This window comes from Mustela putorius, unplaced genomic scaffold (genome assembly GCF_011764305.1).
Source record: "Mustela putorius furo isolate JIRA1106 unplaced genomic scaffold, ASM1176430v1.1 tig00000596_pilon_pilon_pilon, whole genome shotgun sequence".
Taxonomy (NCBI): domain Eukaryota; kingdom Metazoa; phylum Chordata; class Mammalia; order Carnivora; family Mustelidae; genus Mustela; species Mustela putorius.
In genome coordinates, this window is record NW_025421428.1 from 11,917,782 (window position 1) to 11,933,449 (window position 15,668).

The window sequence follows — 15,668 nt, forward strand, 5'->3', positions numbered from 1 at the left end:
GCTTCTCCACCCCACCCCCATCATGCGCTCTCTGTCAAATAAATAAGAGTCTTAAAAAATAAAAATGGAAGCAGTCTTGGAACAGATAGGCAATTTGCTGAAAACCAAACAGAGGCAGAAGGTCCCCCGCCCTCCAGTCAACCCACAGGCTCCAGATGAATTTCTGTCCTAGAGCATTTATACCAACACAAACACCTGTACGGTGGACTGTCGTCAACCAGCATGTCCGGACAAGCGGAATTCTAACCCTGCCTTCACCAACACCTTGCGAATGCGGGGCACTGGGGAATTTTGATTTCTCATCAGTTAAATGGCAACAATAAACCCCTCGGCAACTAGGATGTGTTGGAGCTTAAACAACGCGAGTGAAGTGTTTTGCGCAGTGCCCGCGCTCTTGCTCGGGAAATGATGACCCTGAAGGCAGCAGACAAAGCCGATGTTTGGTAGCCGTCGCCCTGCCCTTTGGATCCCCGCGCTTAGAGCGAAGAGGCCCCCGAGGCCCCCATCCACCCACTTTCGGAACCTCTGTTCCTCCTCGCCCCCCTCCAAAGCCTCTCTCAAGAGCTGCGCCCTGGAGATGTTGGTCAGGTTCCTAACTCCGCTCCTTCCCGGACTGTTAAGAACCACGTGCGCTCCACCGTAACGGCGAGGCTTCAGCGCCACGAGGAGCGCAGCGCAACGGAGAGGGTGCCTGGCCATTAATCACACAAAGTGGGCGGGACCTCGGAGCTTCAGGGCGCAGGCGCGTCGGCCCGGGGCTTCGCCCGCCTCCTCCAGTCCCCTGGCCAATGGGAAGCAGTGGTCTGGAGAGCGCGCGACTTCAGTGGGTCGCTCAACCTCCTCCGACCGCTAGGCGGCCCCGGGGCGCGCGACGTCACCAAAGCGCGCCGGAAATACGGGGTCTGCTGCGCGCCGCCCTCGGTGAGGGAAGGAAGTTGGCCTCAGAGCAGCCTGGGCTGTGTGGGCAAGGCCGCGCGCGGGCGGCGGCGGCGGCTGCTTCGACCAACCGAGGGTAACGCGATGGGAGACGAGATGGATGCCATGATCCCCGAGCGGGAGATGAAGGTCAGAGACTGGCCGGGGCCTCCCTCCCTCCCTTAGGTCCGGCGTTGCCTTGGAACCCCGCTGAACGGCGCAGCGCGGGGGCCGGCTGCCCGCTTCCCGCCTCCTGCGTGAACAGTTTGCCGCGTGCAGAGTTCTCGCCGGCGCGGCCTGCTGTGCTCTGCCGTGCGGCCGGCGCGACAGCCCCGCCGAGTGCAGTTTCTCCGTCCCTTCCCGGTCTTGTGCGCGCCGCTCGAGTCACCCTAGTTACTTGGCTGTGGCGGTCGGCGTCGTGGTAATAATGACGGTTTATTGAGCGTTCAGCGTGTGCCGGACACTGTGGTACTCATCACAGCGGCCGTATGAGTAGTTGTTCATGAAGGGGAGCGCGGCGAGGCTGGGCAAGTAGCTTACCCAAAGTCGCGTTCGATAAAGGGGCTGAAATGTAGGGTTTTTGTTTTGTTTTGTTTTGTTTTGTTTGTAAGACCCTCTCCTGGACACTCACTGCACTACCTGTGTACATCGGTCCAGGCGTGCCTGACGCAGAGCCAGGGTTCAGGACCCGTTCCACAAAACCTGTAGTGGAACGGGATAGGAGGGCTGTTTGGGTGCTGGGAATCAGGGTACAGCCAGGAAACTGAAGAGAGGGGCAGGTGATCCAGGTGACGGCGACGAGTAAGTTTCCGGAGGCTTTTAGGCGATTGAACCCGTCACTGAAGTGCCTTTAGGGAGTAGTAATCCGTCCCGTATTTACAGTCGGGATTCCGCTTTGCGGAGAATGACTGGTCGGGAGCGGGGCGGGAGCGGCGAGCCAACCAACGAGAGCCTGCCAGTTTCCCAGCTGTGCCGGGGCAGAAGGAGGAGAAGGTTTCAGAACCACAGACTTGGACCATGACAGTCTCCCTTTGAGTTACGGATTATAACAGAAAAGAAATGCTTTCCTGTGCCTGTTCATCCCAGTGTCTCTTCACACCCCCGTGTCCACGACCCAAATAGGGTATTTAGGATTACCAGGATGAGAAGTACGAAAATACTGAAAATTTCAGTCGACTCCTGTATGGTCTCTTCTGGAAAGCTGGGAGTTTCTGGTCGCGTTACTCACTTGGAATTAAGGAGAGTATTTAAAAAAAAAAAAAAAAAAAGAGTATTTCAGTTCATCTTTTAGCACTTATGTGTAAAACACCAAATCTAAGGAAATTAGTACGTGGGGTGTGTTAGGGATTCTGTGTGGAACACCACAAGTGTACAACACTGAAGGTTGAAAGTTGAGAAAGGCTGTCTTTGGCTTTTACCCTTTTGGAATGTAAGCAAAAGGGAATTCACCTTTTTTACCAAAACCTTGACTTAAGGTAGATTTGGAATTGAAGAATAGAATCAGCCATTTATGGTACAATTTAATACAGTGATTGGTAAACTTAGGGCATTCTTTTTAAGATTTTATTTATTTATTTGACAGAGAGAGATCACAAGCAGGCAGAGAGACAGGCAGAGAGAGAGGAGGAAGCAGGCTCCCTGCTGAGCAGAGAGTCTGATGTGGGGCTTGACCCCAGGACCCTGGGATCATGACTTGAGCCGAAGGCAGAGGCTTTAACCCACTGAGCCACCAGGTGCCCCTCTTTTTTTTTTTTTTTTTAATATTTTATTTATTTATTTGACAGCGAGATATCACAAGCAGAGAGGCAGGCAGAGAAAGAGGGGGAAGCAGGCTCCCTGCTGAGCAAAGAGCCGATTGGGGGGCTTGATCCCAGGACCCTGGGATGATGACCCAAGCTGAAGGAAGAGGCTTAACCTACTGAGCCACCCAGGCATTCCAAACTTAGGGAATTCTTACTAAGAGGTGATACACACTGAAAATTGTCTTTGGAAGTGTATAGATATATTTGTGGAAGACTGGGTGAGTCAGGCATTGACAGGAGGTTGGGGAAGGCTCCCGGCCCTAAAGTGCTAAAGAGCATGAATGTTGAAAGAAACAGGTCTGGGATTGAGGTAACCCTGGATGTTGCAGAGGTAATGTTGCACTCATGGAAGGAAAGCACAGTGTTGTGAGGCTACAGAGGTGGACATGTCAAGCCATGCCTGGCCTTACAGCCTAGGGCTTTGGACTTGTGTTTAGATGTCCTCATACCATCTAGGTATGTTTACAGGTCTGGAATATTAAGAGATTGACTATACCTGCCCTCTTCTGTGACGGAATTTTGTTTAGTATTTAATGCACCTAAGCCAGTTCTTGGGATTTGGTTATCATCCTGGGATCATTATTTCCATGAATATATGCATATATTTGTTGAGTACTGCACTGGAAGTTCAGGCTAACAGTGTATTTGGGTGATGCTTTCAGTATTTAACAACAGTTTGTTTGTTTTTTTAAAGATTGTATTTATTTACTGGACAGATCCCAGCAAGGGGAGCAGCAGGCAGAGGGAGAGAGAGAAGCAGCCTCCCCGAGCAGGGAGCTTGATGTGGGGCTTGATCCTAGGACCCTGGGACCACGACCCAAGTTAAAGGCAGACACTTAACAACTGAGCCACCCAGGCTCCCCCTTAACCAGAGTTATTAAGCACCACTGTGGGTCACATGACCCAGAAAATAGGATGAAATACCATGAAATAGGACAAGATTATGAATTAGAATGTGCAGCACATGTGGTGGTTAGGACAATAAAGTTGGAATTCAGAAAAGGAAAGATCAGTATGAGCTGAATTAGTTAAGGAAGACTTCACGAAAGAAGTTTTAAAATTTTATTTCATTCAGTCGACATTAATAAGCCCTATACCAGGTACCACAGTGGGCACAGGAAGCTTAAAAACCACTGAGCCACATATCCCTTGGTCTCAGGGTAATACTCATTTTGTTATACTGGAATTAGGTCTATTGGAATATAATGACAGACATGATCATTTTCCTCTTTTCCCTGAGTTGATCTTGGTTTCTTCCCTCAACAGGATTTTCAGTTTAGAGCACTGAAGAAGGTGAGAATCTTTGACTCACCTGAGGAGTTGCCCAAGGAACGCTCGAGTCTGCTTGCCGTGTCCAACAAATACGGCCTGGTCTTTGCTGGTGGAGCCAGTGGGTTGCAGATTTTTCCTACGAAAAATCTTCTGATTCAAAATAAACCTGGTGACGATCCCAATAAGATAGGTACGTTACTTAATTTTGTTGCACGCTAGAGAGAGAGGTGTAGTGAAGTGCTAATGTGGTGTCCTTTCCCAGAAATCGTTCTAGGATATAAATGAAAACTGGTGTTACTCGAATAAGTCCCAGCCAGGATGGTGGAAGCCTTTCTGGTTGTTCTCTTTGGTTCTTTGATGAGTTGTTCCTCTGAACTCAGGGAAGAAGAATTGACCATTTTACCATGCTTTTATTTTTGCTCAGTTGAACCTGGGTTTGGGATGCCTAGGAGAAGGGTTTTGTTGCCTGGCGTTCTAGTTTGCGCAATAGTACCATCCAAACAGAGAGGAAACGTCGTTGCAAAAATATGGGTACAGGACGTTATTGTTAATGAGGGTAGCAGCCACAGTTTGCCTAGGTCATACGGGGAAGAGTCTGGGAAATTTAATGCATCACTGTCCATCTGTAAGAAAGCTAAGATTTAGCTGCATGAGCAGGTATCAAAGTGTGCTCGTATGTTTACGTAGATGTGAAAATTGTTTCACACAGACCCGGGTAAAGGGCTTATGGCTTATGCTTCTGCTTTGTCTTTTTTTATGTTTTCTTAGTTGATAAAGTTCAAAGCTTGCTGGTTCCTATGAAATTCCCGATACACCACCTGGCCCTGAGCTGTGATAACCTCACACTCTCCGTGTGCATGATGTCCAGTGAATATGGTTCCATTATCGCTTTTTTTGATGTTCGCACATTTTCAAATGAGGTAAGCTACCAGCAAACTGTAATGTCAACATGAGACCTAAAAAGATCTTCTGGTATTGAATCATAATCTAGAATTTTCTGGGTTGACCGTTGGAGTTATTTTCTAGATTGAAGTATGGGTTTAAAAGAAAATCCTTAACTGTAGGATCATAGATCCTTGAGATAAAAGGGACTTCAAGAAATTCTTTCATAACATCTGCCCCAGGGTGTTTTGTTTCATTTACAAATGAGACAGCCGGAGCCCAGGGATCCTTAGGTGGCTAGCCCAAGGTTGTAGAATTAACAGTAATGTCAGAAATTCCTACATCCTGGGTCTCTGACCACTTCTGGTAGTGTTCTTCCATTCCAAGCAGTTTCATAATGAAAACTGCCACTAATTTGAGTGTTTATCCTGACTGTCTGCCAGGCCCTGTGCTCTGTATGCCTTGTCCTCACTCAATACGTATCACGGCCTCACAAAGTACGTGCTATTATCTTCATTTTATAGGTGGAGAGACAGGCCCAAAGAATTTAAACATCCAAGGACCCAACACTATTAAGAAGCAGAGCCAAGATTTTAATGTTACATTTGCTCTTTACTGATTAATTTGCATTTGTGTATTCCCCTGCTGGGAGTCCCTCTAGTGTGCTCAGATAATTGATTGCAATTTTTCAGAGTTGTGTTGAAATCGTCTACAACAAATAGACTGTTGTGTAGAGCTCATTTATTTTTGGTCATGGAGAAAAGTGAACTGTAGTTTGAGAAAACTTGCACGTTCGATGACTTTCCTCTATTAAATATCTATGTGTTTATTAATTTATCGATTTATTTTTGCTTCTGGGCATTTGTTCTAAAAGGCCAAACAGCAGAAACGCCCATTTGCGTATCACAAGCTTTTGAAAGATGCAGGCGGCATGGTGATCGATATGAAGTGGAACCCCACCGTTCCCTCCATGGTGGCAGTTTGTCTGGCCGATGGCAGCATTGCTGTCCTGCAAATCACAGAAACAGTGAAAGTGTGTGCGACTCTCCCTTCCACAGTGGCCGTAACATCTGGTGGGTAATAAAGGCTTTCACTCCGTAACATACAGTAATGGTGACCTACTTAAAAATTAATTCCTGGAGATAAACGCAAGTGGGCTTTTCATTTTGTGTGTAGTGGTCTGGTAGAAGTGGAGAGCATTGTTTATGGCTGTAGTGAATGTTTGAAGCCATGCAGCAGACATGATTTAACTTGAATGTGTGTGGGTTTTCTGGGGAAAGAGATATTTTGGTACAGCTGGTTTAGAGATGTGTTTTTGAGAGTGATTGTTTCTGGATCCACAAGAGCGGTGGAGAGTACGCTGAAAAGCATGGGGAAAGCACTACAAATACTGAGTATGAGTAAGAGAATGATTTCTTGATACTTGAAAACCTTTATTCTTCTTTAAAGATTATAGAGTTTTCTGTACTTTCCAGCTTTCTGGACGACACTTGATTGAAAAAAACATTTTTAGAAGTTGATTTAATGGCCTAGTGATGAGTTGTAATTGGTTTGTATTGTCAAAATGATTTTTTTTTTTTTTTTAATTTTGCCAAGTAAGGATGATCCTACAGCCTTCCATGGACTGACAGAGGATCATGAAGTGGTGATTATATGGCTGTTTCAGTACAGACCTCACTGGTGTGCTCCATTCTCTTCGGTTCTTAACTGGCAGCATTTTCTTCTTTGCTCAGTGTGCTGGAGCCCCAAAGGAAAGCAGCTGGCAGTGGGGAAGCAGAATGGAACTGTGGTCCAGTATCTTCCCGTAAGTCTTGCCTTGGACTTCAGGCCTTTTCTTAAGTTACCCACTGTTTTTTTGGGATGGTTTGGGGGTTCACTGGTGTTCTTTTCTGTTTAGATGTAATTTATGCTCCCTGCAACAAATTCATCAGTAAACAAGCAAATGCAGGAAAGAGCGGAACTCTTCTAAAACGCTCTGTGTTTTATTTAGTGACAGCCTCCAGACTTTTCTGGATGCTTATACAATATGGTCTGTGTATGGATGTGTTACTAAACATCTGCCATACTATTTGTCTGTTAGCTGAGCCCATCTGAAAGGTCAGTTTCTCCAACTATAGGCACCCACGACAGTGGATGCCCCGTCACTCTGTCGTCCTCTCCTGGGGGTCTTCTTGAGATAATAGTCACAGATATTCTTCAGTATAAATTGGCGAAGAATCCATGTATGAAAAAAAAAAAAAAAGAATCCATGTATGTTCATTCAAGCCTGGATGGAAAGGAGGGGTCTACAGGCAGTACCAAGGACTGTGCTGCTGTGCATTCCTCTTCTAGAGACCGTTCTCTGTGGGTGTAAAGCAGGGAATGTAGTGGTGTGGGTTTGACCTTAAAGTTTTATTTCTTGTTATTGCAAAAAGTTGTTATATGAAATTTGGTACATATTCTTCTAGGGCATTAGCCTGTCAGAAGATAATTGGCTTAGTTTTATTGGTTTTCTCTTGTCTTTTTTTGTCTTAAACGTCATACTTTGTCAGGGTCTTTTTTCCAGTGTATTATCTATGGAACCGCTTCATTCTTTTGAATGACTGCATAGTAGTCCACTGTGTAAATGTACCGTAACTTACTTCTCTGTTCCAGTGCTGGAGGCTGGCTGTGTCAGTGTGGGTGGCTTTGCTAAGATACACGGTACTGGCTTGAGCATCCTCTCTCTCTACACCTGAACACATTTGTGGGAAATTTCAGGAGGGCAGGATCCTGGATGTAGTCATTCACTCTTCCCAGCGTTCAGTCTCTCCTGGCTGGGAAGATGAAACACAGTGCTTTCTGGGGGGAACATGCTGGGTTTGACAGAGTTTCATTGGTTAAGGTTTATTTATTTGACCCCCCCCCCCCCAATCTCTTTCAGACTTTGCAGGAAAAAAAAGTCATCCCTTGCCCACCGTTTTATGAGTCAGATCATCCTGTCAGAGGTAACCCATCTGCTTTTCTTACTGAGTTGACCTCTAATGCGATGACAGTATTGCAGAAATTTCACATCGTGTGATGCGGCTACATGCCCATTCAGGAAACTGTTAGCACCTGCTGTGTGAACACTTCCATTATTACAGTTAGCTAATTAATTCAGCATAACAGTCATCCTCTGGTAGATACCTCTGTCTTGTGGTAAATAACAGTAAATGGATCCTGATTTTTTTATTAGGATTTGTTCAAAATTTGCCCTCATTGTAATCTGCCAGAAAAAAAATATCACTTTGGGAGGAATTTGGGCTTCTTGAATACTTTGTATTTGTGAATTGTGTTTAGTCAGTGAAATCTGGACCTTTGTTAAAACTACAGCACTCTGGGTTTTTTTTATCCATGGGCTGTTAATTTTTTAGCATACAGGAGCTACTCCAAACATAAGATACTTTATCAGAGTTCGTGTGTTTCAGTTCTGGATGTGTTGTGGATTGGCACTTACGTCTTCACAATCGTATATGCTGCTGCAGATGGGACCTTGGAAACGTCTCCAGATGTGGTGATGGCTCTCCTCCCGGTATGTGTACGAAAGGGACATTTTTGTCCTTTGAGAATCATAGAGATCCTCTAATAAAGTTCAAGCCTTTGGGTTCAGTTTCTTTTTTTTGCTGGTAGGGTTAGTACAACTTTAAGTGTAAAACTTAAATGCTGTACCATTGGCCTGGGGGCCAAAATTATGGTGTCTGCTTACAGCATGTTCTCCTGTTTAGTCATAAGATAAAAATAATCCTAAAAGTTAACTTTTGCTTATACTGGAAGCTGCGAGTCCTGGTAGTTGTTAACCTGATAGATTTTAGGAAAACAAGAAAACACCTTGATTTTTTTTTTTAAGATTTAAAAAGAATTTTTTTATCTGGGAGTGAGAGTAGAGTGAGTGAAAGAGAACACGAGTGAGGGGGAGGGGCAGAAGGCAAGGGAGAAACAGACTCCCTGCTGAACAGGGAGCCCAATGTGGGGCTCAGTCCCAGAACCCTGGGATCATGACCTGAGCCAAAGGCAGACACTCAATTGACTGAGCCACCCAGGTGCTCCAACATCTTGATTTTTAAAATTCTCTCACCTATTTATGTTTATCTGATGTTTATCAGATGCCTGCAGCGTGCCAGGCACTGCTTTATACAGTGGTGACCTGGCAGAGTCCTTGCTTTTGTGGATCTGACATTCTGATGAGTGTGCTAGTTAGCGAGTAAGTGTAGAGCAAGGAATGGGAAGGGTGAGGGAGGGAACGACGAAGCAGAAGACGACAAGGGACGGAGGACAGAGGTGAGGTGTGCATTGGGTGTTCAAGGAGCCGTTGGAGCAGAGAGTGGAATGACCTAAGTCATTTTGAAATGAAGGAGTCATTTTGGAAACCGGGAAGAACATTAGTAATAAGATCTATGAAATGTTACTAAATTGCAGGGGCATTTAAAAAAAAACAAATGAGGTAGAGCTTGTCTTTTCAAATCACTATTTGCTCTCAAAGTCCAAAAAAAATTTACAAATACATAAACAAATGTCTAAATGTAACAAAAGTGGGAGTTGCACGAGTTACTCTGTCTTGCAACCATGTTTTACTTAGTGGGGAATTGTGAGCATCTTTCTAAGTCGGTGAATACAGTCTATATCTGGCTTTTTGGGCAGATCATTTCCTTGTTTCCTTCACTGTTGGATGCTCATGTTGTTTTCAGTGTTCTCCTGTTCTAAGGAATACCACAATGTGTTCTTTGATGTGCATTTTATGCAATTATGTTTATTTTTTAGGATAAATACCTAGGAATGAGTTTGGTTGAGTGGTAGATGCAGAGCTTTGCCAAAGCGTCTTTTACAAAAGTTGTGGCTGTTTATATATCTCCCACCAGCAGTTGCCCCACACATGTATCAAGTTGCAGTGGTACCTTTTTTTTTTTTTTTAAAGATTCTATTTATTTGAGAGACAGAGATCACAAGCAGGCAGAGAGGCAGGCAGAGTGAGAGGAGGAAGCAGGCTCTCTGCTCAGCAGAGAGCCCGATGCGGGGCTCGATCCCAGGACCCTGGGATCATGACCTGAGCCGAAGGCAGAGGCTTTAACCCACTGAGCCACCCAGGCGCCCCTGCAGTGGTACCATTTTTAATCTTTGCCAGTGACATGTAGAAAAGGGCCTTGTTTTTATTAAGTCTTGGGTTCCTGATAATGTTGAACTTTCAAAATAATGTTTATTGAGGTCCTTACTTCAAGAGCTTATAAAAATTTCCTATTCCCAGGGATAATATTAGCTCTAGCGTTTCTGGACTCTTTCTTAGGTTCCATGTCTTGGTCTAGAGGCTTTACATGTATCATTTTGTTCCACATTTAAGACAGCCTGTGGAGTGGTTCAGCAGGCCCACCACAGATGTGAGAAAACTGTATCAGACAGGCTGAGCAATCCTTCCGTGCCGGTCCCACGGCCAGAAAGTGACAAAGCAGTTGGGAGTCCAGTTCGGTCAGTGGCCAGCATTCAAGTTGCCCAGCTACTCACCTCTGCCTTTCTAGTATGTTGTGTGTTCGGACGTAGGTTTTTGAGGGAATTTTTTCATAAAACACAAGTGATTTTCTTTTTCGAGATCCTTATCTGTGTAGCATTAAAGAAAAATTGCACATGGGATTTTTTTTGTATGTGTTCTCCTTCTATTTTTTGTAGAAAAAGGAAGAAAAGCACCCAGAGATCTTTGTGAACTTCATGGAGCCCTGCTATGGCAGCTGCACCGAGCGGCAGCACCACTACTACCTCAGCCACATCGAAGAGTGGTGAGCTGGGAGCCAGCAGGGCCGCCTTCCCTCTCGGTCGGGCTCTGCCCACAGTGCTGTGCTCCAACTTCACAATTTGTTTCTTTTCTTCTTTAAGATTTTATTTATTTATTTGAGACAGAAGGAGCAAGAGAGCAGGATTAGGGGAGCAGAGGGAGTGGGAGAAGCAGGCTGTGGGAGAAGCAGGCTGTGGGACTCGATCCCAGGACCCCAGGATCATGACCTGAGCCAGAGGCACACACCCAATCGACTGAGCCACTCAGGCATCCCTAAAATTATTTTCTGTAGGAAAGGAGAATGGAGAATTGAGATGCCCTTGAACATATTTTCCTCTGATGCTGGATAATTCCTCTCTGACTAATTCCGTTTTCCCAATCTTAAATTACCTAGATCGAATACTTAAAAATCTTAAAAACCCTCTTTTCTCAATAACCCCAGTGAAGACTTAGGGTAATATTGATAGTTAAGGAACATATTAAAGTTATTTCTCACAGAGGCAGGGCAAGGGGTCATGGGGGATAGGGAGGAAAAAAATGAAACAAGATGGGATTGGGAGGGAGAAAAACCCTAAGAGACTTAATCTCATGAAACAAACTGAGGGTTGCTGGGGAGTGGAGGGGGTAGGGAGAGGGTGGCTGGGTGATGGACATTGGGGAGGGAATGTGCTATGGGGAGTGCTGTGAAATGTGTAAGCCGGAAGATTCATAGACATGTACCCCTGGGGCAAATAAAATATTATATGTTAATTAAAAAAAAAAAAAAGTTTTCCTCTGAGAGCGAAAGCTTTCCCTTGATAGATAGATAGCTAGAAGCAAAGCTTCTACCGGATTATTCTGTTTGGAGAGTAGTCGATTATTGGAAATTCTGACTTGATCTTGTCATGTCTTTGACCTTCAATTTAATGGTCTTCTGCTTTTCTTCCTTTAAGGGATTTAGTGCTGGCTGCGTCTGCGGCTTCAACAGAAGTCAGTATCCTTGCTCGACAGGCAGATCAGGTAAATTTCACTCTTTGGTCGCTTTTCTGGGGTACTTTTCTAAGAAAGATTCTGGAGAGAGTTAACTCATGGAGAAGGTTTAGATGAAGCCTGCTCCGTTTGGATGAGTTTCTGTGTGAGAGCAAAGCTGACACTTGGCCGATGTGACAGAATGCTTTGGGCCAGGTGGCTTGGATATCGCGTTGGACAGATGTGGGTTTCAGACCCAGCAGCTCCTGCACTGTCATAAAAAACCCTTCTGTCCTTTCCAGATCCACCCCCAATCTGTGGAAAAATATACGATATAATCAGCTTCCCCCAGGAGCACATCTGGGTGTATAGGAGGGTTTTTTTGCCTTGTTCTGTTTTACCATCTTGATTTTCTTCCTGTTGCTTGAATCTGCCCCTCTGATCAGTCACCTCTAACCCATCCTTGATTAATGGAGAGAAACATGCAGATCGTACCAAATTGTGACTAAGCAGCAATACTTTGTAGTTCACTTTGAAAAACCAGCAGAGAGCTAAAAGCACTTGTGTGTGTGAGCGCCGCCTCCTTTCTCGCACTCTCTCCTCCTTGCTGACTGGAGTCGGGCTGAGCTGACTGTGCTAAGCCATTCCAAACCGGGTAGGTTATGCAGGGTGACCACAGAGGGATCTGATAAAAGGGAAGTTTTTCTTCCTTTATTTTTTCTTTAAGATTTATTTATTTATCTTAGAGAGAGAGAGCATGTGCATTAGTGCAGGGGGTAGGGACAGAGGGAGAAACTCAGGCCGACTCAGCACTGAGTGCAGAGCCCTATGCAGGGGTCCGTCCCACAATCTCAAGATCGTGACAGCTGAAACCGAGAGTCAGGTGTATAACTGACTGCCCCACCTAGGGGCCCTGGGAAACTTCTTAAAACTCTGCCTTGAGTTTAAAGACGTTGTGTGCACCCCCACACAGAGACTTAGGCCTCTCCAACCATTCGGGATTTATCCCTCATTCTCTGGGTGGCTAGGCAGTCCACTGTAAGTACGTGGCTTTCTTAGTGTCTAAGATGGTCCACTTTGGGGTCACAGGCCAGAGTTCAGCGGTCTGATGTGAAGTTTTAGATTGTCTTTAGTAACGGTTTTCTAAGAACACAACTATTTTATGTTCTGAAACATTTAAAATATACTTGTATATTTGTTTCCTATCAGGGTGATTTATGCATGTGGCTAAAAAAGTCCAATAATAGAAAGCGCTTATAAATGAAAAGATCAACGCTGCCCTACCCCATCCTTATCCAAACCTATTTAGAGGGGACCTTTTTTAACTTGTCAATTTTTACTTTTTTTTTTTTTTTTTAATTTTTATTTATTTGAGAGAGAGAACATGAGAGAGAGGGGGAGGAAGCATGAGTAGGGTGTGAGTGGGGGGGAGGGCAGAGGAGAGGGAGAAACAGGCTCCCCACTGAGCAGGGAACCCAATGCGGGGCTCCATCCCAGGATTCTGGGATCATGACCTGAGCCAAAGGCAGATGCTTAACTGAGTGAGCCACCCAGGTGCCCCATAAATTTTTACTTTTCAAGGTTACCTCCGTATCTCTCAGTTGGTTAAGCGTTTGAGTCTTAATTTTTTTTTTTTAAGATTTTATTTATTTATCTGACAGAGATCAGTAGGCAGAGAGGCAGGCAGAGAGGAAGGGAAGCAGGCTCCCCACTGAGCAGAGAGCCCGGTGTGGGGCTCGATCCCAGGACCCTGGGATCACGACTTGTGCCGATGACAGAGGCTTTAAGCCACTGAGCCACCCAGGCGCCCTGACTCTTAATTTTGGCTCACGTCATGATCTTAGGGTTGTGAGATCACGCCCCATGTAAAGCTCTGAGCTGGGCATGGAGTCTGCTTAAGATTCCCTCTCCCTCTCTGCACCTCTAAAAAAAATAAATAATGGTCTGCTTCGTCCCTAGTCAGTGATTATTGATTTTAGACCTTATTACCTATGTGGCAGGTGAGAATATAGCTCACATATGGCCCTTAAATCCTTATCTTTCCTCTCAGAGAGGTTCTAGCACTATTGTAGTTCCTTCTGTTGGTTTCCTTTGTATCTATAAGTAATGTTTTTTACTTCATTTCTTATGGTGTCACCATACACAGTATCTCTTGACCTGCTTTGTGAGAGGACTACTTTCTCCCCCTTGCCTTGAGTGTACCTACCCCCACCTCCCAGCTGTTGCCACCTGCGGCTTGTCTTTTGCAAAATCGAAACTGGTACCGTTGGCATTCTGTTCTATAGTGATTATAAAGTCTTTTTTATTTTGTCTTTAGATGGTTTTTCAAAGTTGAAGTCAATTTTGTTTATGTTTTGTTTTTCAAAGTTGAAGTCAACTTACTCTCAGTATAGCTAAGTCATGGGTGTGATTATGTTCCCTTTCGTAAACAGCTTTTTGATTTTCTGTTATTCATGGAGCATTATTCCCTTTTGATTCATGCTGGCCAATTTTGGTCCACACTGAAAGTTAGGTAAATAGAGTGATTTTAAAAAATCATTTATTTGCAGGAATACAGCCCATTCAAGCATAGACAAAAGCAGAAGGGGAGTTTATGGGAAAGAGTTAGTGGTTTCTCAAGGACCCCAAAGGCAGGAAGAGGGGCCTGTGCGAGGAACTGATGCCAAGATCTGGAAAGACAAGAACTAAGGGTAACTCTCTCCATGGACAAGTGAGCGTAGGGCACCTGGCCAGCTTTGTAAGCCACACTGCTCAAGACCACGGTAGCAGTCAACCCGAGTTCCTGGTACCAGTCCCACATTTCGAGGAGCAGCTAATAACTGGTTGGTGCAAGTATTAGATTCATCCACCATTTTTAGGAATCTCCCTAGTTGGGGTGGATGGTACCTCGGAAAGTGTTCCTGATAGTGGTGATTTATTCACAAGGCACGGACTTGTTCTATGAGGAGCACATAGGTTGATTTGGAAAATGAACGCCTCACGTGCCAGGATGCTCGGGGCTTTTAGACTATCTTCCCAGATTTCAGAGTTGAGTCAACACATTAAACCCAGTGACTTGTCTTTTCTTTTCTCCTCTTTGTACAATGGGAGAACCAATGCAGAGCTCTAACCAACATAGCGTTTTCATCTTCTACTTTTTTCCAGATTAATTGGGAATCTTGGCTCCTGGAGGATTCTAGTCGAGCTGAACTGCCTGTGACAGACAAGAGCGATGACTCGCTGCCTGTGGGAGTTGCCATCGACTATACTAACCAAGTGGAAATCACCATCAGTAAGTATGGCCCGATGCAGCTTATGCAGACGTGGTCTTCTGAGTATGGTTGATATTTAAGTCCAGTTCGTCGTATTCCTGGTAGAATCTACCCCGCGGGGCGCTTTTAACTTCTGTAGCACGTTTCCACTTGAAGAATGATAGAGAGTATGTCTTGACGACTTGAGATTAACTTGATGGACATTTATCGATAAGACAAAAGCCAGTCTGTGTGTGTGCGTGCACGCGCACATATCTGTATGTGCTTTCGCATATGGGTGAAATCTAGAACAGGGGTCTCATTCCCCGGTGGTTTTGCACAGGAACAGCAGCACCCTCGTCCAGTCCTGCATAGCAGTTTTTAGTGTGAAGACATGGGTCAGAGAATGGGGACCTCAAGCACTTGGCTTCCAAAGTGGGCCTGAGTGTGTCTTCTCCCTGCTGGAGGGTGGCAGGGCTGCACACGTGCCACAGAACACGGAGTCTCTGCTCTTCGGTGCTTCAGTGTAGAGTGGTGTCCTCGTGAGCACCACTAAGTTCCTTCCTGTCCTTTCCCTGGGCAGGTTATTGGGTCTCCTTAGTTCACTTACACTGATTCTCTTCAGTCTTAATTGACAAAACACATGTTAGGATTCAATTGTGAATGAATATAAGGTAGTTTGATTCACTTCTCTGTGTCCTTCTGTGTGTTTTGCTAAGTGTCGCTTTTCTGCTAGGCCAGGCCTCTTGTAGACATGCCTGTCTCAGTCAGGGGAACATCTTAAACAGTGAGAGACTCGTAAGACTTGCGGGAGCTTAGGGACAGTCACGGCTGCCTTAGTCTGCTGGAGCTTCCCTGTGG

General features: G+C 45.2%; 1 protein-coding gene across 5 annotated transcripts in view; it reads left to right on the forward strand.

Annotated features, from left to right (window-relative positions):
- Positions 1-898: 898 nt before the first annotated feature.
- The window catches only part of NUP214 (nucleoporin 214), a 102,190-nt gene continuing 87,420 nt past the window's right edge, over positions 899-15,668 (forward strand). For 4 of the 5 annotated variants that reach the window (XM_013058628.2, XM_013058630.2, XM_013058631.2 and 1 more), the window contains exons 1-10: positions 899-1,065; positions 3,984-4,179; positions 4,758-4,909; positions 5,746-5,944; positions 6,605-6,675; positions 7,774-7,837; positions 8,300-8,403; positions 10,527-10,633; positions 11,562-11,628; positions 14,722-14,848. In XM_013058628.2, coding sequence (XP_012914082.1) covers positions 1,021-1,065; positions 3,984-4,179; positions 4,758-4,909; positions 5,746-5,944; positions 6,605-6,675; positions 7,774-7,837; positions 8,300-8,403; positions 10,527-10,633; positions 11,562-11,628; positions 14,722-14,848 — 1,132 coding nt within the window. In that variant the 5' untranslated portion in view covers positions 899-1,020. The remainder of the gene's footprint in view (positions 1,066-3,983; positions 4,180-4,757; positions 4,910-5,745; positions 5,945-6,604; positions 6,676-7,773; positions 7,838-8,299; positions 8,404-10,526; positions 10,634-11,561; positions 11,629-14,721; positions 14,849-15,668) is intronic. The other variant, XM_045082610.1, reaches the window with a different exon arrangement.